The sequence below is a fragment of the Phacochoerus africanus genome, chromosome 3, assembly GCF_016906955.1.
Source record: "Phacochoerus africanus isolate WHEZ1 chromosome 3, ROS_Pafr_v1, whole genome shotgun sequence".
In the NCBI taxonomy this organism is placed as follows: Eukaryota; Metazoa; Chordata; class Mammalia; order Artiodactyla; family Suidae; genus Phacochoerus; species Phacochoerus africanus.
Genome location: NC_062546.1, coordinates 193,899,628 through 193,915,336, shown reverse-complemented (window position 1 = coordinate 193,915,336; position 15,709 = coordinate 193,899,628). Strand labels below are relative to the sequence as shown.

The window sequence follows — 15,709 nt, the reverse complement described above, 5'->3', positions numbered from 1 at the left end:
TGAATATAACTTTTTGCCTTTTAATTTATAATGTATTTGGACCTGGAAAAAAACTGGTACTTTTGCCTTCATTTGAAGTTATGTTCACTGTGTTCATGTTTATAAATTTCCTCCCATCTCAAGAATAAAAAAATTTCCCTTACATATTCTTAGACATTTTCCACATGTTGTTTTTTAAATCTTCCAAATATAATCTGTAAGAAAAATTTTTGAGGTATAGTGAGTTAAAGCTGTAAGTTTAGCTTCTTCCAAATGGGTTAAACAATTCTTCAAGTACCATTTGCTAAATAACCTCTATCTTCCCCACTGATTTATAATGTTACCTTTTTATGTTTATGGCCTATTTTCCCCTAAAAAGATGTAGAGGGAAAAAGTGTATCTCAGAATCAAGCAACTATGGTAATATAAATAAAAGAAGAGACATATATTGCTAGAAATAAAACTTGTTATTTATTTGACCTTTGTGTTATAAATGACTACAAAATTAAAATGCTCTCCTCTTGAATTCAGAGGGGAACAATGTCCATTTAAAGAGAGATAAATTAGAATCAAATCATTTTATCTCTCATAGAAGCTAATGAGAAGCCAACTTTAAATGGAAGGAATGTTCATATAGTCTGCAGCCTGTTCTCAGCTGGTTACAACAGAATAATTGATGTACTAATGATTTCAATTCATAGCACCGACTGTCTTCATTTTGCATAATTTGAACCAAACCTGAATGTAAATGGAAAACAGTCCTCTTGCCTATTTAACTCCCAAGACTTTTAACTAAAAATCACTTAATACTGCAGAAGAGGAAGAGGAAAATTAGCAAATATAAAGAACTTCCTATTTAAAAACATTCCTCCTTCGACTGAAATGGAAAGAATTAAATAAATACATCAGAAATCTCTAGAGATGTGATTTATCATCTTATTAGTTGAGAGTGAATATTTAATTGTATAACATTTATCTCCAATAGTGTCTCCTGAAAAAAAAAATTCCAAGTAGACTAAACTGCATATTCTAAATACTCCAAAGGGAAATAAATGTGCTTCGCAGGGTTCATTATTTCTTTAATGAAAAAAATATTAGTAAGAAAAAAATCAACTCAAAATAATTGCTACATTTGGTAATTAACTTTTCAGATTAAAAACACATCACACAGAGCTCTTGAATTTAATAAGATGCACTTACTGATGTCACCTTTTAACCGAGGGCATGTGACTTTTTTGATTTCTTAAAAATTCTATCTTTTAAAAAATAACCTCTAGTCATCATTACCTGAGACATCCCATACAGTAAACCCAAGTCTTGCACCTGTCACCAAGTCACCAGAATTGATCATTAACAAGCCTAGTTAGTTAAGTACAAAGTAGGTAGGTGCAATCATCCCCACACCCACAATTACATCACAGTGTGACGGCCAATTAGTTTCAACCTGGGTAGTGAACCTTATTCCAGATGACTCTGTGTTCAACTGCAAAAACATCTGCTTTCTTTTTTCTACCTACTGCTCTTCTCTGTTATTCTGAGTCAGCCCATTGGGTGAAGCAGGCCTGAAACAAGGTCTGAGTAATTTACAGACAGCAGGGCTCCTCCACGCTGGTGTGCGCTAGTAGGGATAGAAATTTCTCATACCTACCTCTGTCTGTGACGTGTGCAAGCTACAGTGGAAACACAGCAGGGCTGTCCAGTTAAGAGAAGACAGTATGTGTCCATACACCTAAATTAAAACTTGCTTGGAAACCATGCTTCATGGCTAAGTGAACACTGCTTCTGAGTTATAAGAGGGCAAATAAAAGGAACATTCAGGAATGATATCTTGCAACTCTTCAAAAAAAAAAATAAATAAAACCAACTGTCACGGCCAAGAGGAGCTGCTGGAGACTGAATTTTATCCCCACCCAAATCCATATATTGAAGGACTAATTCTCAATGTGATAATATTTGGAGATGGGGGCCTTTGGGAGATAATGAGATTTAGATGATGTCCGGAGAGTGGGGTTCTCAGGATGGTATTCTCTCTCTCTCTCTCTCTCTCTCTCTCTCTCTCTCTCTCTCTCTTTCTCACTCCCCCTATCTGCCTGCCACACTGAAGACACTGTAAGAAGGCAGCAACCTACAAGCCAGGAAGAGAGTCCTTGCCAGACACCGATCATGTTGGCACCTTGATCTTAGATTTCTAGCCTCTAGAACTATGGGAAAATGACATTCTGATGCCACCCAATCTATGGTATTTTGTTATAGCAGCCCAAGTTCACACAGGAGCATAAGGAGACATGAAGACGAAATGCTATGCAGTTTTCCAGATAAAAATCTTGAACAGAAAAAGAACATCATGTAGAAACTAGGGAAATCTGAATAAAGTATGGAGGTTACAAAAAAAAAAAGAAAGAAAAAAGCATGGAGTTTAGTTAATAATGATGTCATATTGGCTCAGTAATTATAACAAATACATCATAGTAATTTAAGGTGTCAAAATTAGGTGAAACTAGGTACAGGTTATGTGGGAGCTTTCTGTATATCTTATAACTTTTCTATAACTCTAAAACTACTCTAAAAAAATAGAATTTATTTAAAATGCAGAAATAAAACAAACCTGTCTTCAATCAATCCTGAACACAACCTATCAAATCATTTCTTTATTTTCAGTGGAAAAGACTTTCTATTCTTAGGTATAGTTTAGAATAAATCTTTTTTTAAAAAATGTACTGTATTGAAGTATAGTTGATTTACAGTGTTGTGTTAGTTTCTGGTATACAGCCAAGTGATTCAGTTATATATATATATACACATATATACGTATATCCTTTTTCATATTCTTTTCTACCATGGTTATTACAGGATTTTGAATATAGTTCCCTGTGTTATACAGTAGGACCTTGTTGCCTATCCATTCTATATATAATGTCCATTAACGTCAGCAAAAAAGAAAACAAAAAACAAAAACCATTAGCATTGTCTAAGTTATTACTATAGAACCCAAAATCACACTATGTATTTAAGGTCTCCTGGTATATATAATCTAGTAAGAACCCTGTGAAATTTAATATCACCATACATTAATAATGAACAATTACCGCTTCTTAAAAATATGTAGAGGACACGAACGGACACATCATAGACCAGGAAATATAACTTACTACAAAGGAAATGAAAAGGGGTCCCATTTCATTAACAAAAGAATTATAAGTAACAGCAATGGAATTTTTGTTACATATCAAATTCCAAAAAAACTTACATAGCAAATATTCGGGCTGGCCAAGAAGTGGGGAAGCAGGTGCTTTCACATGCAGTTGGTGGGCTACAAACTAAAACAAACTTACAGAGAGCAAGTGGGTAATATGTATAAATGAGCCATGTAAGTAGTTCGAACCCATTTCTCTAATTCTGGAAATCTGCTCCAAGGATCTACTCAGATCTGAGAGCCAAGACTAGCAGAGAATGCTTTGATAGACATTCTCACTTGTAATTTGGATGATAAGGTTAAGAAAATTAGAATGCAAAATTAAGGGAATGAGAAAATAAATGAAAGGAACCAAAACAGGAATCATTGTAGAGCCACTAAAAGGGAGCCTTGCAAAGAACTGTGCCTGTAACAAGTTAAATGAGAAAGGAGGAAACATAACTGTGTGTGAGGGGAAGGGTGCGTGATGGCTAGATGCTGAAAATCAGTTTATCAGGGTAGGAGGCTATGGGCAATTTGTCTTCTTTATCTTACGTGATATATTTCCAACTTTCCTACAATGCTCTTTCCCCGTTAGGAGCTGAGACATTAGGTTATACTCTCGTTTAGCAACTGCTTCCTTTTCAGTTTAATTCTTTATGTAATATAACCAGTTTTTAAAAAGGAACTATTATACTAAATCCCTTAGAAAAGAGAAACTAAAAAAAAAAAAAACAACTCAGTAGTCAGATACAATTCTTTTTTCTTTTTTGGCACATGGAGCTCCTAGGCCAGGGATCAGATCCGGGCCACAGTTGCAACCTACACTGCAGCTGTGGCAATGCTGCTCCCTAACCCACTGTGCCGGGCGGGCATGAAACCCACATCCCAATGATCCAGGGACACTGCCAATCCTGTTGTGCCACAGTAAGAACTCCCAGACAAAACTCTTTTCTGTTCTTAATGCACCTCCTATTCAGCCTTAAGCTCCTTCTACAGTGGCCGGGGAGAGGCCTGCTCACTTTGTCCAGCTGTTCAGGACAAGGCTGGGTCATCTCTCTTTCCACAAGCTGGGACTCCAGGGCTACGCAGATGGTTTGTACACCCCCTTTCCCTCAAAGACTTCCAACTCCAGTGGGAGGAAAATTCTCTGCCTCAAAATTTCTCATTCTCATCTCATAAAGCCTAACTCAGGGGAATCATTGCTTTGGTGAAGTATTGCTCTCACCCTGAGTTCTGTTCAACAGTTAAGTCCTCCTGGGAGACAGACAAATTAACCAACTCTTTTATATAACTCATATAACTTTCCTTTACGGGAGTCTATAAAGAGAGAAGGGAGGAAATGTATAAATGGACGTCCAAGGAATGCAGGAGAAAAATCTGCTCAGGAGAGTCCTGGAATGTTGATTCAAACCAAACTCTTTAACAGGCTGTGAAACATGTTTCCATGAAATAAAACAGAGGGTGAGTATCAATTCTACATACATGTGTCATCCAAGGTTAGAAGGAGAATGCAACCATCCCAATAGATACAAAATAAAAGGTATAATTGTGTAATAAAAAAGGAAATGCAGTGCTTCATAAAATGCTCATCCTGGGCAATGAATAAATAAATTCTCACACACACACAGGCACACCAAACTATTTGGCAACATCACATTATGCCTACTTGAAAAGGGTTATTTATTTGTTTGTCTTTAGGGCTTCACCTGCAGCATATGGAAGCTCCCAGGCTAGGGGTCAAATTGGAGCTGCAGCCTCAGGCCTATGCCACAGCCACAGGGGATCTGGATCTGCTGAGACACAATGGAAACTCTCCCCAAAAAAGAGTTTTTTTCATGATGGCCCCCAATACAGGTCAACCTGTACTAAAAGGGACTAAAAGGGACATAATAACTGGTATAACTTCCTGAAAAACAACTTAACCCATCTTTGAAAAGCAGGCATCTCAGACACCTGTCCTCTCTCCTCTCAATGAGCTGTCACAACACTGCCCCTGCCCTGGGAAGGAAGACCACAGCTCCTCCTTAGCGCGCATCTATCAGGTCACCTTTGCTAAAGGAGCTTTCTCTCCAAAGCCCTATTTGTTTGGGTATCACTGAATTTACCTATTTGTCACTTGCCTATCTACACAAACTCCCAATGTACATCTCTACCCTATCTCCATTTTGTTTTTATCTTCTACAAAGTTATTGGAAATACTTCCACGTTAAAAAATTTGGAAAGGAACGTTACACTTTTTGGAAACATGTGTTAACCTTTACACTTCATTGTCTCACCACAGGCGCTGGTTGGTCTCTGCTCCACCATGCTGAGGCTGGGCTGACTCACGGCTGTACCTCAAGGCCATTCACTCACGTGCCATGTGCCACTTGCGCACAGCATGGTGGAATCAGGGAGGATGGACTTTTTACGTGGGCTCCGTGGGCAAGTGCTTCAGCTCACAAGGCAAGAAACCTCTTGCCTCAGAAGTAACGGGGCACTTCTGCTGCCATCTGCTGATTACCGCGAGTCACAAATCCACCCGGTTCAGGGGGATGTGAATTGAACCCTACGCCTAGGTGGAATGGCAAAGTTCTAAAAGAACAGGGGGTCAGGAGGTGGTGTTACTCCAAACTGTTATTCCACAACCTTAGTCCTAATTCCCAAAGCCAAGATCCGGTAGACTGCTACATGGCTACATCCACGTGGGTGTCCCGTGGCACTCAAACACCATGTACGCCAGCCAAACTCACTGTTCGTTTATAGCCCCTACATCAGTGCTACTGAGGAAGAAAGAACTGTACGTTGCATGTGAGACGAATATGCCAGAAACACCTTATCACAAAATGTAACCGGATGCAAGGAGAGAACTCGAAGTAGGATAAGAGGTCCCTGCACCCAGGGAATTCTGTCCCAGGAGGGAGACAGCAGAGCTTAGAGTCAGTCCCTATCCTGAGAGGCAAGTGGCCACTCTCCTCTGGACAAAGCATTAACAGCTCATGCTAAGAGCTGTTAAGCAGCAGTTTCAGTGGTGAGATAGGTCTTCACACATCCCCTCTCGCCCAACCTGGACCAACCTGGACGGCACGAAGCTCCCCGTCTTTCCTTTCACACAAGCTAAGAAACGGTCAAGTGCACTGCTAGAGAGGCAGCACGAAAGCTGGAAGCAGCGATTCCCAAAGTGTGCTCCACGGACCCTGGAGGCCCCCAAGACCCTTCCATTAGGTCACGAAGTCAAAACTATTTTCAGAACAACACTGAGGCACTAACTGCCCTTTCCCGTGTGTTGACATTTGCACTAATGGTATAACAGCAATGGTGGGTACGAGGGCTTGTGCCTTAGCATGAATCAAAGAAATCAAGGAGATTCGTCTCAAACTGTAGCAAGAGTCATGGCAGTGTTCACGGCCACATATTGCCATTTTAAAGGAAAAAGAAACTTTTATTTAAGAATATTCTTGATAAAGCTGGACATTCTTAATTTCTAAAATATCAGTATCAGTACACATCTTGGGAACTATGAATAAAGCACTGCTACTCTGTACCCAAGTAAGAAGCACCAATGTGGTTGTCTGAGTGGTGACATGAACTAGCCACTGTTTCATGTACCCTCCCCCACCATGCCTATTTACCTGAAAGAAAACTGACAGACCACAGTTAAATAAATGGAAAATGGCAACATTTTCTCAAAAATGAACAATGAGAGCCTTCAAAAAAAAAAAACACTAATATTTATCCTCAATGATTAATTTTGAGCTGTACGGTGAAAATTAGAATTTTGGAACCAACCACCATGAGCTTGACAGCTCCCAATACTTAAAGGCTTTTCTGGTGAGACTGGCAGTGATATTAACAAATGCGATGTTTTAATATTGCATAATTAAATTTGTCAATATTTACAAGGATTTTATAATTAGCAAACCAGCATTTCCAAATGATCAATACATGATAATTAGAAAACAATACACAATTTAAAAAAAAATCCCTTCAGTTTAAGACAGAGCAATGGATTTTCATATACGAGTATATGGAAGGGTTCATTCATATGGTTTCAATTCCACTTTGGAACTAATCTTTAAGAAAGCATCACTTGCCAAGTTGTGGTGTAGTACAAAGAAGAATATCCACAATCATCTGAAAAGGCTATTAAAGGGCTCCCTCCTACCTCTCCAAGCACACAGCTGTATGAAGACTTACTGTTTTTCAACCAAAATGATATATCTCAATGAATTAACTGGAGAAGTAAATATGGGAGTCAGCCGTAGGTTTTTATTATGCCAGACATCGAAGAGTTTTGCAGAAATGTTGTTAGTGATTTCCCTTCCTTTGTTATGAAAAATACACTTATATATATTTATTGTAAAGAACTGACTCACATAATTACAGAGGCTGCAAATCCCCCCCCCCCCACATCTGCCATCTGCAAGCAGCAGACCCAGTAAAGCAGGTGGTGGAAATTCCAGTCTGAGTCCAAAGCCTGGGAACCAGGAACACTGATGGTCTAGGTCTCAGTTCAAGGGCAAGAGAAGACCAGTGTCTCAACTCAAACAGAAAGAAAGATCCCAGAGGTCAGCCTCCATCCAGCTTTCTTCTATCTGGTCCCTCAATGGACTGGATGATGCCCACCCACAATGGGGCGGGCCACCCGCTTTACTCCAGTAATTCACATGCCTCTCTCCCAGAAACATCCTCACAGACACACCCGGAAAGAACCTTTAACCAGGTATCTGGGCGTCTCATGGCTCAGTTAAGTTGACACACAAAATTAACCACCATGCTGATATCCTTTAAATTACATAAGCTCATTCAACCATAAATATGCCTATGACGAGTCAGACAGATGACTGAGATACAAAGATGAATAAAATAGTCTGCAGTGTCAAATCTGAGCTCCACCTCCTAAACATCTTTGTTGACACAGCAGGGACGACCCCTGGAAAGACAAAGATGTCCTCGTCTCTGGACCTGGTGACTGTTACCTTATACGGCGAGGACTCTGCACGCGTGATTAAATTAAGGCTCCTGAGGTGGGATGATTACCGTGGATTACAGAGTGGGTCTGAATCAATTTCAAGTGTCCTTAGAAAACAGAGGCAGAGGAAGACTTGACACAGATAGAAGAGGAGAAAGCGCTGGGACCTGAGGGGCTGGGGCAAGGGGCAAGATTCCCCTCAGAGCCTCCACATAAGACAAAGCCCTGTCAACACCCTGATTTCAGCTCAGTGTTAACTGATTCAGACATTTGGCCTTCAAAACCATGAGAGAATAAAGTTTTGTCGTTTTAAGCCACCAAGGTTGTGGTCATTTGTTACAGCGGCAGCAAAAAACTAATACAGATGCCTCCAGTATCATCTCCCAGCATCCACGGGAGACTCTAGAACAGTGTCACAGTCTTCAATCTCTCCCTGCCTCCTACAGGCCTCCTGGGAAACTTCGCCTCTCCTGTAGATAATCCACCCCACACCCTCACCTCACAACCCTGAGCCTCCTTGACTCCGTGACCACCCATTCCGCCTTTCCTCAATCTCAATCCTCAATGCTCAGGACCATGTCTCCTACAACACAAACCCCAACATCTGGTTCTCCAAGCACCAACTCCTAAGCTCACCGTGCTCTCAGTTTTCAAACTTGACAAAACCTCCTGTCTCTTAATCCCTCCATCTACCCACAGGCCTCTTCAGTCTCATTTCTTTCCCTTTCCCATTGTCATCACTGGAACAACCATGGCACAGGACCCACAGGCAAACCTGCCAAGAAATTCATGAAGCATCAGGGGGCTCACTGGCCAGAAATCCTTCAGAGTCATGAGAGGGGTCCCACATGGTCCTGTGCTTTTGTAAAACTCACAAAGGTCAGCAATCCAGACCACAATTGTTTAAAATTTCTCTCCCTCCCGACTCCAGCTTCCCTCTGCCACACTTCCTCCCAGGTCAGGTGGCACTGGAGTGGCCACAGGCATATTTGGGACTTAGCTAAAGGGAAACTGAGTTGAAGATACCTTTCATTTGGGTTCAGTGGGGCTCACCAATGTGGTTCGTGGTCATTCTGGTGCAGAGTTAAGTCACTGCTAGTCATGACAGTGTACAAATGACTTCCAGGAATATTCCTTTTTTTTTTTTTTTTCCCCTCTCCTTTTTTAGGACTGCACTTGAGGATATGGAAGTTCCCAGGCTACAGGCTGAATCGGAGCTGCAGCTGCCAGCCCCAGCCCCAGCCCCACCAGATCCAAGCCATATCTGCAAACTACACCACAGCTCACGGCAACGCCGGATCCTTAACCCACTGAGCGAGGCCAGGGATCGAACCCGCATCCTCATGGATCCTAGTCAGGTTCGTTACTGCTGAGCCACGATGGGAAGTCCCTAGAAATGTTCCAGTACCCCTTGTGTGTCCTTATCCAGAACGGAAACCGCAGGCCAGCAGCAGAGGTCCTGCAGTACTCTCAAGTGTCCTAAGGCAGCCAGCCCCGGAAAGGAAAACAGGGTCTGGAAAGTTCTTCCAATAACCATGCATGTAGCACTGTAAGTGGTGCATTCGGTTCCCATTACTTCCCAGTCAAAACAGAAACTAAAGAGAAGCTCTCCTCCACCAGGAATATACGGGATAATGCAGTGAACGGTGCCTGAGTGCCCACCCGACTGCCGTTTCTGTTTTTCCAGGAAACAAGCAAAATGCAATTTATCAGAATTCCTGTGTTTGTAGCTCTCAAACAAAAATATTTTCAAATCTTATCAAAAGCTGTGAACAGAAGGAAGGACTAGGTTCTTGGACGTCTGGTTATGCAACTAATGAAGAGGAGTGAATCCTAAGAACATCAGTGAAGTATTTATGCTTCTTGCCGATGCAGCCCAGAGTGCTGATACCAGTGGCAAAAGAAAACGTAAATCTCATACTATGTCACTAAAGATTACAGACAACACTCAAATCAATTTGAAGGGTGTCTGATATCAGTCTCTGCAAAAGAACACTTGAAAAGCCCTGAAACGTTACAGCACGTGTATAGAAGCACCGTGAGAGACATTTTCCCAAATAGTACAATTCTGAACATTCACATGATGAGTTGTGAAAGCAGTTCGCCTAAACTCTTGCTAATAAAAAGTTCATTTTGATGTACCATGGTGTTCTCCCCGAGGAAATGCTATTGCCTAATTCTTGCCATATCAGGAAGAGATCAAAACCTGTGGAGGAAATATAGAGACATGCCAGGGAGTCAGCATAATATTATATTATTTTTATGGATTTTGTAATGTTGGTAGTTTTTGTTGGCTCTTAAAAATACGTAAGTTGTTGTGCTTTCTTTTCTCGTTGAAAATACTTACCATTGTTCCTAATTTTGTATCTTTTTCTTAAAAAAAGGAGCCACGAAACTGAATAAGATTCAAGCCCATAAAACTAAGATCTGCTCTTGATAGAACACTCATGCTCTTCAATTCCTTGCCTTTAGGTCTTAACCGTCAACCCTGGATTAACTCCATCCAAAAAAATGTAGGAGGAATGACAGAATCAGAAAATCATTATTTACAACGCCTCCTGAAATAACTAATTCAGACAAGGTTCCTCGCGGATATATACCAGATTATAAGGCAAAAGGTTGCTGAGAACAAGCCATCTGCGTGATGCCCAAGTATCATGCGACAGATTACGTCAGCTGCAAAGCAACACACACCCCCTTACAATAAAGAATACCTTAATCAAATGATCGAACTCTGAATTCCTAAGAGGGACAATCTGGCAATATGTCCTTCCTGATGTAATGCAATGTGGAGGGTACAGTGTCATTTATTTGAAGTATTCTTGCCCCAAAACAGTTTAATCTGAATGTAATGAAAACTTTAGACCTAGTTTCCAGTTTACAGAAAAGCAAAGGCTAAAGGAATGCATCAAATAACTATAGAAGGAAACAGTAGAGGAATCTAGAACATGGGACATTCCATGAAACCTAGAAAAGACCTAGTTTCTTCGAAACTTTTCCACGACCTTCATTTTTTCAATGTCATGGATAAATAAAAAGGCAGAAGGGCTTCCTTAAAGGAAAAGGGAGCAAAGGAGTATTACGCGGCATGGGAACATTTACTGAATCCTGGTCATCCTTCATCACCTCCTGCCCCCACCACCCCCCCAAAAAACCCCACAGTCACAAAGGACACTTTGAAAAATGGGGCGCTCTGAAGATGAACCAATTACTCGACAACACTGGGGAATTGATGTTCATTTTCTTCAGTATGACAATAGTAATGTGATTATGTAAAAGAATGTATTTTTAGGAGAAGCATGAAGTTTGGGGGGCAAAGTTATGAAGTTTGTAATTTATTGTCAAATGGTTTGGCAACTTACCGTTTGAAAATGTTTACAATTAAAAAATTGGAACAAGTCAAAAAACATATTAAACCTATTTTTTTCTCTCATTTGGTCAATCTAACCAAAAGGATGTCAATAGGGTCAAAGCAGCCATCCTCCTCAAACATCAGCACGGAAGTGGTACCCAAGGCCGAGGGGCTTGCGTTTTTACAACTGCCATGTTGTACTGGAGGATCTCCTAGGGTCCAAAGGCAGTCACGGTCTGCTTCCTCTGGCTTTAAGATAGCTCACAGGGAGTTCCCATCGTGGCGCAGCAGAAACGAATCTGACTAGCATCCATGATGATGCAGGGTTGATCCCTGGCCTTGATCAGTGGATTAAGGATCTGGCATTGCCGTGAGTTGTGATGTAGGTTACAGATGCAGCTTGGATCCCATGTGCTGTGACTGTGGTGTAGGCCTGCAGCTACAGCTCCAATTCAACCCCTAGCCTGGGAACTTCCATATGTGGCAGGTGCAGCTCTAAAACAAAACAAAACAAAACAAACAAACAAAAAAGGCAAAAAGAGTAGCTCACAGGAATTTCTAGCTGGCTAACTGTCACTCGGGGTGGGAAAAAGTGACAGGGCAGAGACAAAGCTCAAGCAAACAAAAGTAAGTAACATCTGGTTTATTAATATTCAGAAGAAAAAGAAATCAAGTGTGTAGTTTTTTGTTTTTGTTTTTTTTTTTTCTTCTCCAGGGACATTACACACTTTCAGTGATTTATCTTATCGTAAAAGGAATCAATTAAGTACTTTATTGTTTATAAAGCACTTTCATACAGAACGAATACCTCCTTGACTCTTTAAAACTGACATACGCATCAGAGAAGGTAAGTCATATCCCCATTTTCCAGATGAGGAAACGAGGCTCAGAGAAGTTGTATGAATTGCCCGAGGTGCCCTGGCTGGCATGTGAGCCCAGGTCCCTTCACTCTATTGTTTTTTTCTGCTTCTTTTTAGGACAGCACCAGCAACATATGGAAGTTCCCAGGCCAGGGATCGAATCAGAGCTGCAGCTGCCAGCCTATACCACAGCCATGGCAACACCAGATCTGAGCCACATCTGCAACCTAGCCACTGCTTGTGGCAACACTGGATCCTTAACCCACTGAGTGAGGCCAGGGATCGAACCTGCATTCTCACAAACACTATGTCAGGTTCTTAACCTGCGGAGCCACAACGGGAACTCCAAGATCCCTTCACCCTTGACCACTGTCCTCCAGCCTGGTCACCCCGTGGCTCTGGTGATGTGCGTTTCCCTGAGCTTTACGCTGCCCTGAGCTTCGGTTTCTGAACTAGACGGTCGCAGGCTTATGTAAGAAACAGGAGACATTCATAATTTAGGCTAGAAAGTCAAATTTGGCATCAGATCCCCTGCTTCCTTCCATCAACAGAAGTGGGTGGAGGGGTGGGTGTGGGGACTGGGGAGGAGAGGTGGAGGTGGGAAGGGGCAAAGGGGCAGCTTGTGAGGCGGTGGCCTCAGGAAGCTGTTTGCACACTTCCCTCCCTGCTGCCTCCGGAGCAGGGTCACTTCCTCAGACACCACCAAGTACCAGGGCCCTGGAAAGAAAAGACCATGCGAGGCAGAGCAATCACCGAAGCAAGGGACACAGGAGCAGAGTGAAAGCAAGAGCCCCCAGCAAATAATGACTTCACTCTGCTGGGCAGGGCCACGTGCTTCTCAGCACCTAACGGCTGGCTGTTGGGACCAGCTTCCCTCCATAAAACTCCCTAACGGGGGGGGAAATTACTAATTCCATGGCTTTCATAAAGCACAGAGGTCCACCCAATGTTTGCTTGGCAGATTTTTTTTTTTTTCCTCCCAAAGCGCAGCTCATTAAGTCCGTCAATAAAGCCAGCTTTGTTCTAAAGATTTACAGTGTTTTCCCAATGAAAATTCTAATTGACAACCACCAGGAGAGTAACAATGCAAAGCAGAGAGCTCGGGTTTCTCCCATTCTTCCAAGATCCAGCTCAGAGAAGCACTCCCTTCTGAGGTTTCCTGCACCAGTGTTCAGCTTGGTCTTTATTTGGACAGATGCATAAGTAGATGCTTGGCTATCAGAAGTTTATCACTCGAGGTCGTCAAATCTTAAAAACCAGAAGATCGTCTTTCAAAGATAAGAGATTCCATTTAATTCCCAGGCTCAGAACATCAGGCCCCTCTATGCAGAATAAGCATATTATACAAAAATGCAAGCATGCCTTTTCTAGGTAAAGGGGGGAGACTCCCAGAAAAATAAAATGCACGATCAGAGTCTTCAGAAATAGTTGCCTGAGAATATTAAAGGCGCCGCTATTCAGTGAATTCATTACAGAAGAAAAGTTCAAGTATGAGGGAGTGATTTTCATATCAATGCTGGGTGTTGCCCTCACACGCCAGCGTCTCTGGTCGACACAGAGAACCAAGTCACATCAAGCAAGTCAGGGAGCTGTGAGTGACAAGGGACAGAGAGGGCTGCTCGGACAAGGGACAGACATTACTGGACCCTTCTGCAAAGAGAACTTTGAAGATTTTGTTAGGCTTTCTTCGTGGAACTGTCACAAGATAACAATACAGTTGCAAATGAGTGGTGCTCAGTGGCCACTCACTGCCTTGTACAGACCAGCTGGCAATGGCTGCCCACAATGGGAAAGCAGCATGAAAGAAGGACTCGAGGTGACTGGGCTGACACACAGCCCGAGGAGAATACTCTCAAAGTATGACACCCGGACACCCAACACGGTCACACCAAGCAAAAGCAAAGAAAAGAAAAAAATAAAAAAGCTCCTGTCTGAACAGAACAGCAGCGAATCCTCCTGACTTCTTTCTGAATCTTCCCAAATCCCTCCCTTCTCCAAATAACATCCAGGTCCCCAGAGTAAAAATAAACAAGCAAACCAGGGGCTTCCAGTTGCATTATACAGATTAAGAGAAGTGCAGCTGGTGGAACACAATTCCCTCTTCTTTTTCTGAAAGGAACCCAAGTGGGAAAGTACCCCCTCAACCCCACCGCCACCCGCCCAGGAACACCCAGACCAGGAGTGTCTACCACGAGCTGTCTGACTGAGTCCCTTAACCTCCTGAATTTCCTTGTCCTCATCGGCAAAGGAAAGTCACAGATACCAGGGGGTTCCCAAGCTGTGTTCCCTGGAGCTCTAGGGTTCTGTTGGAGGCGCCTCCGAGGCAGCCACAATAACACGGAGCTAAGGCAAGGAAGTGGGCCCCATGCCGCCTCTCCACCCAAAACAGTTCATTTTATATATATCGAGATTGTTTTATATATCAAGATTGTTGAAAGAAGCCACCACCAAGACATTCCGGAGCTAAAATGACTTGAAAGCACTGGACCAACAGACCTTTTGATTCTTTATCTTTATAAAGTTTCTATGTGCCTCTTTGGGTTACTGCTATTAGAATTAATTGACAGGCTGGTCAATATTGATGCCCAAATCTGTGTATCAGGTTCTACTTAAAAGGCGAGAAAATGGGAACTCAGGTAAGACAAGTGCACCAAAATCACACAGTTCAGTAGCTGACAGAAATCAAAAACAGGAAGAACTGACGTTAAAACCATTAGGGTGGATTCTGTCCTTAAAGAACAAACTTCACTGTAAAAGACAATTGGCTACTTCATTATTATTGCAATTCTTTCTCCATGGAACATCAGGTTCTTCATCTGTATCCTCTAAAAAGTAAACACTTACCCTGGCGAGATGAAGTGAATAGCCAAAAGTTCTGCCCAACACGCAAATTTGTTGGGTACAGGAAAGCCCAAAACGTTGACAAAGCCTCCAGGGCAATAATGGTTGTTAAGAACTTTCAAAGCAAACAAAACTCCTAAAAGAGAATAAAGAGCATACAAGCATCAATAGCCCAACTGTGCAGATGATCAGCATTTGCAAAGAAAACTAATTGAGAGTAAAAATGATTATTCGACTATATCCAACTTTTTGCTTTGAAACTTAACGCTCTTCCTTACAAGTCAACCCAGAAAGACAGTCTTCAAGGCAACCATCCTCCAATGTTTCTTAATGCAGAAATTCATACCAGCTTTGAGTATGCTACTAAATATATAATATATAAAATGGGAATAAGACGCTAGCAATGGTACTACGCGCCACCGAATTGTAAACTTCAAAATTGTTGATTTTGTGCTATGTGACTTTTTTTATTTGTTTTTTTTTTTTTTTGCCCACACCAGAGGCATGTGGAAGTTCTCTGGTCAGGGATTAAACATGCACCACAGCTGTAA

The 15,709-nt window shown here is 41.9% G+C and overlaps 1 protein-coding gene across 3 annotated transcripts in view; it reads right to left on the bottom strand.

The window, feature by feature from the left end:
• The window catches only part of RHBDD1 (rhomboid domain containing 1), a 121,009-nt gene that overhangs the window by 78,203 nt on the left and 27,097 nt on the right, over window positions 1–15,709 (bottom strand). For all 3 annotated transcript variants that reach the window (XM_047773658.1, XM_047773660.1, XM_047773659.1), the window contains exon 3: window positions 15,162–15,294. In XM_047773658.1, the coding sequence (XP_047629614.1) occupies window positions 15,162–15,294 (133 nt within the window). The remainder of the gene's footprint in view (window positions 1–15,161; window positions 15,295–15,709) is intronic.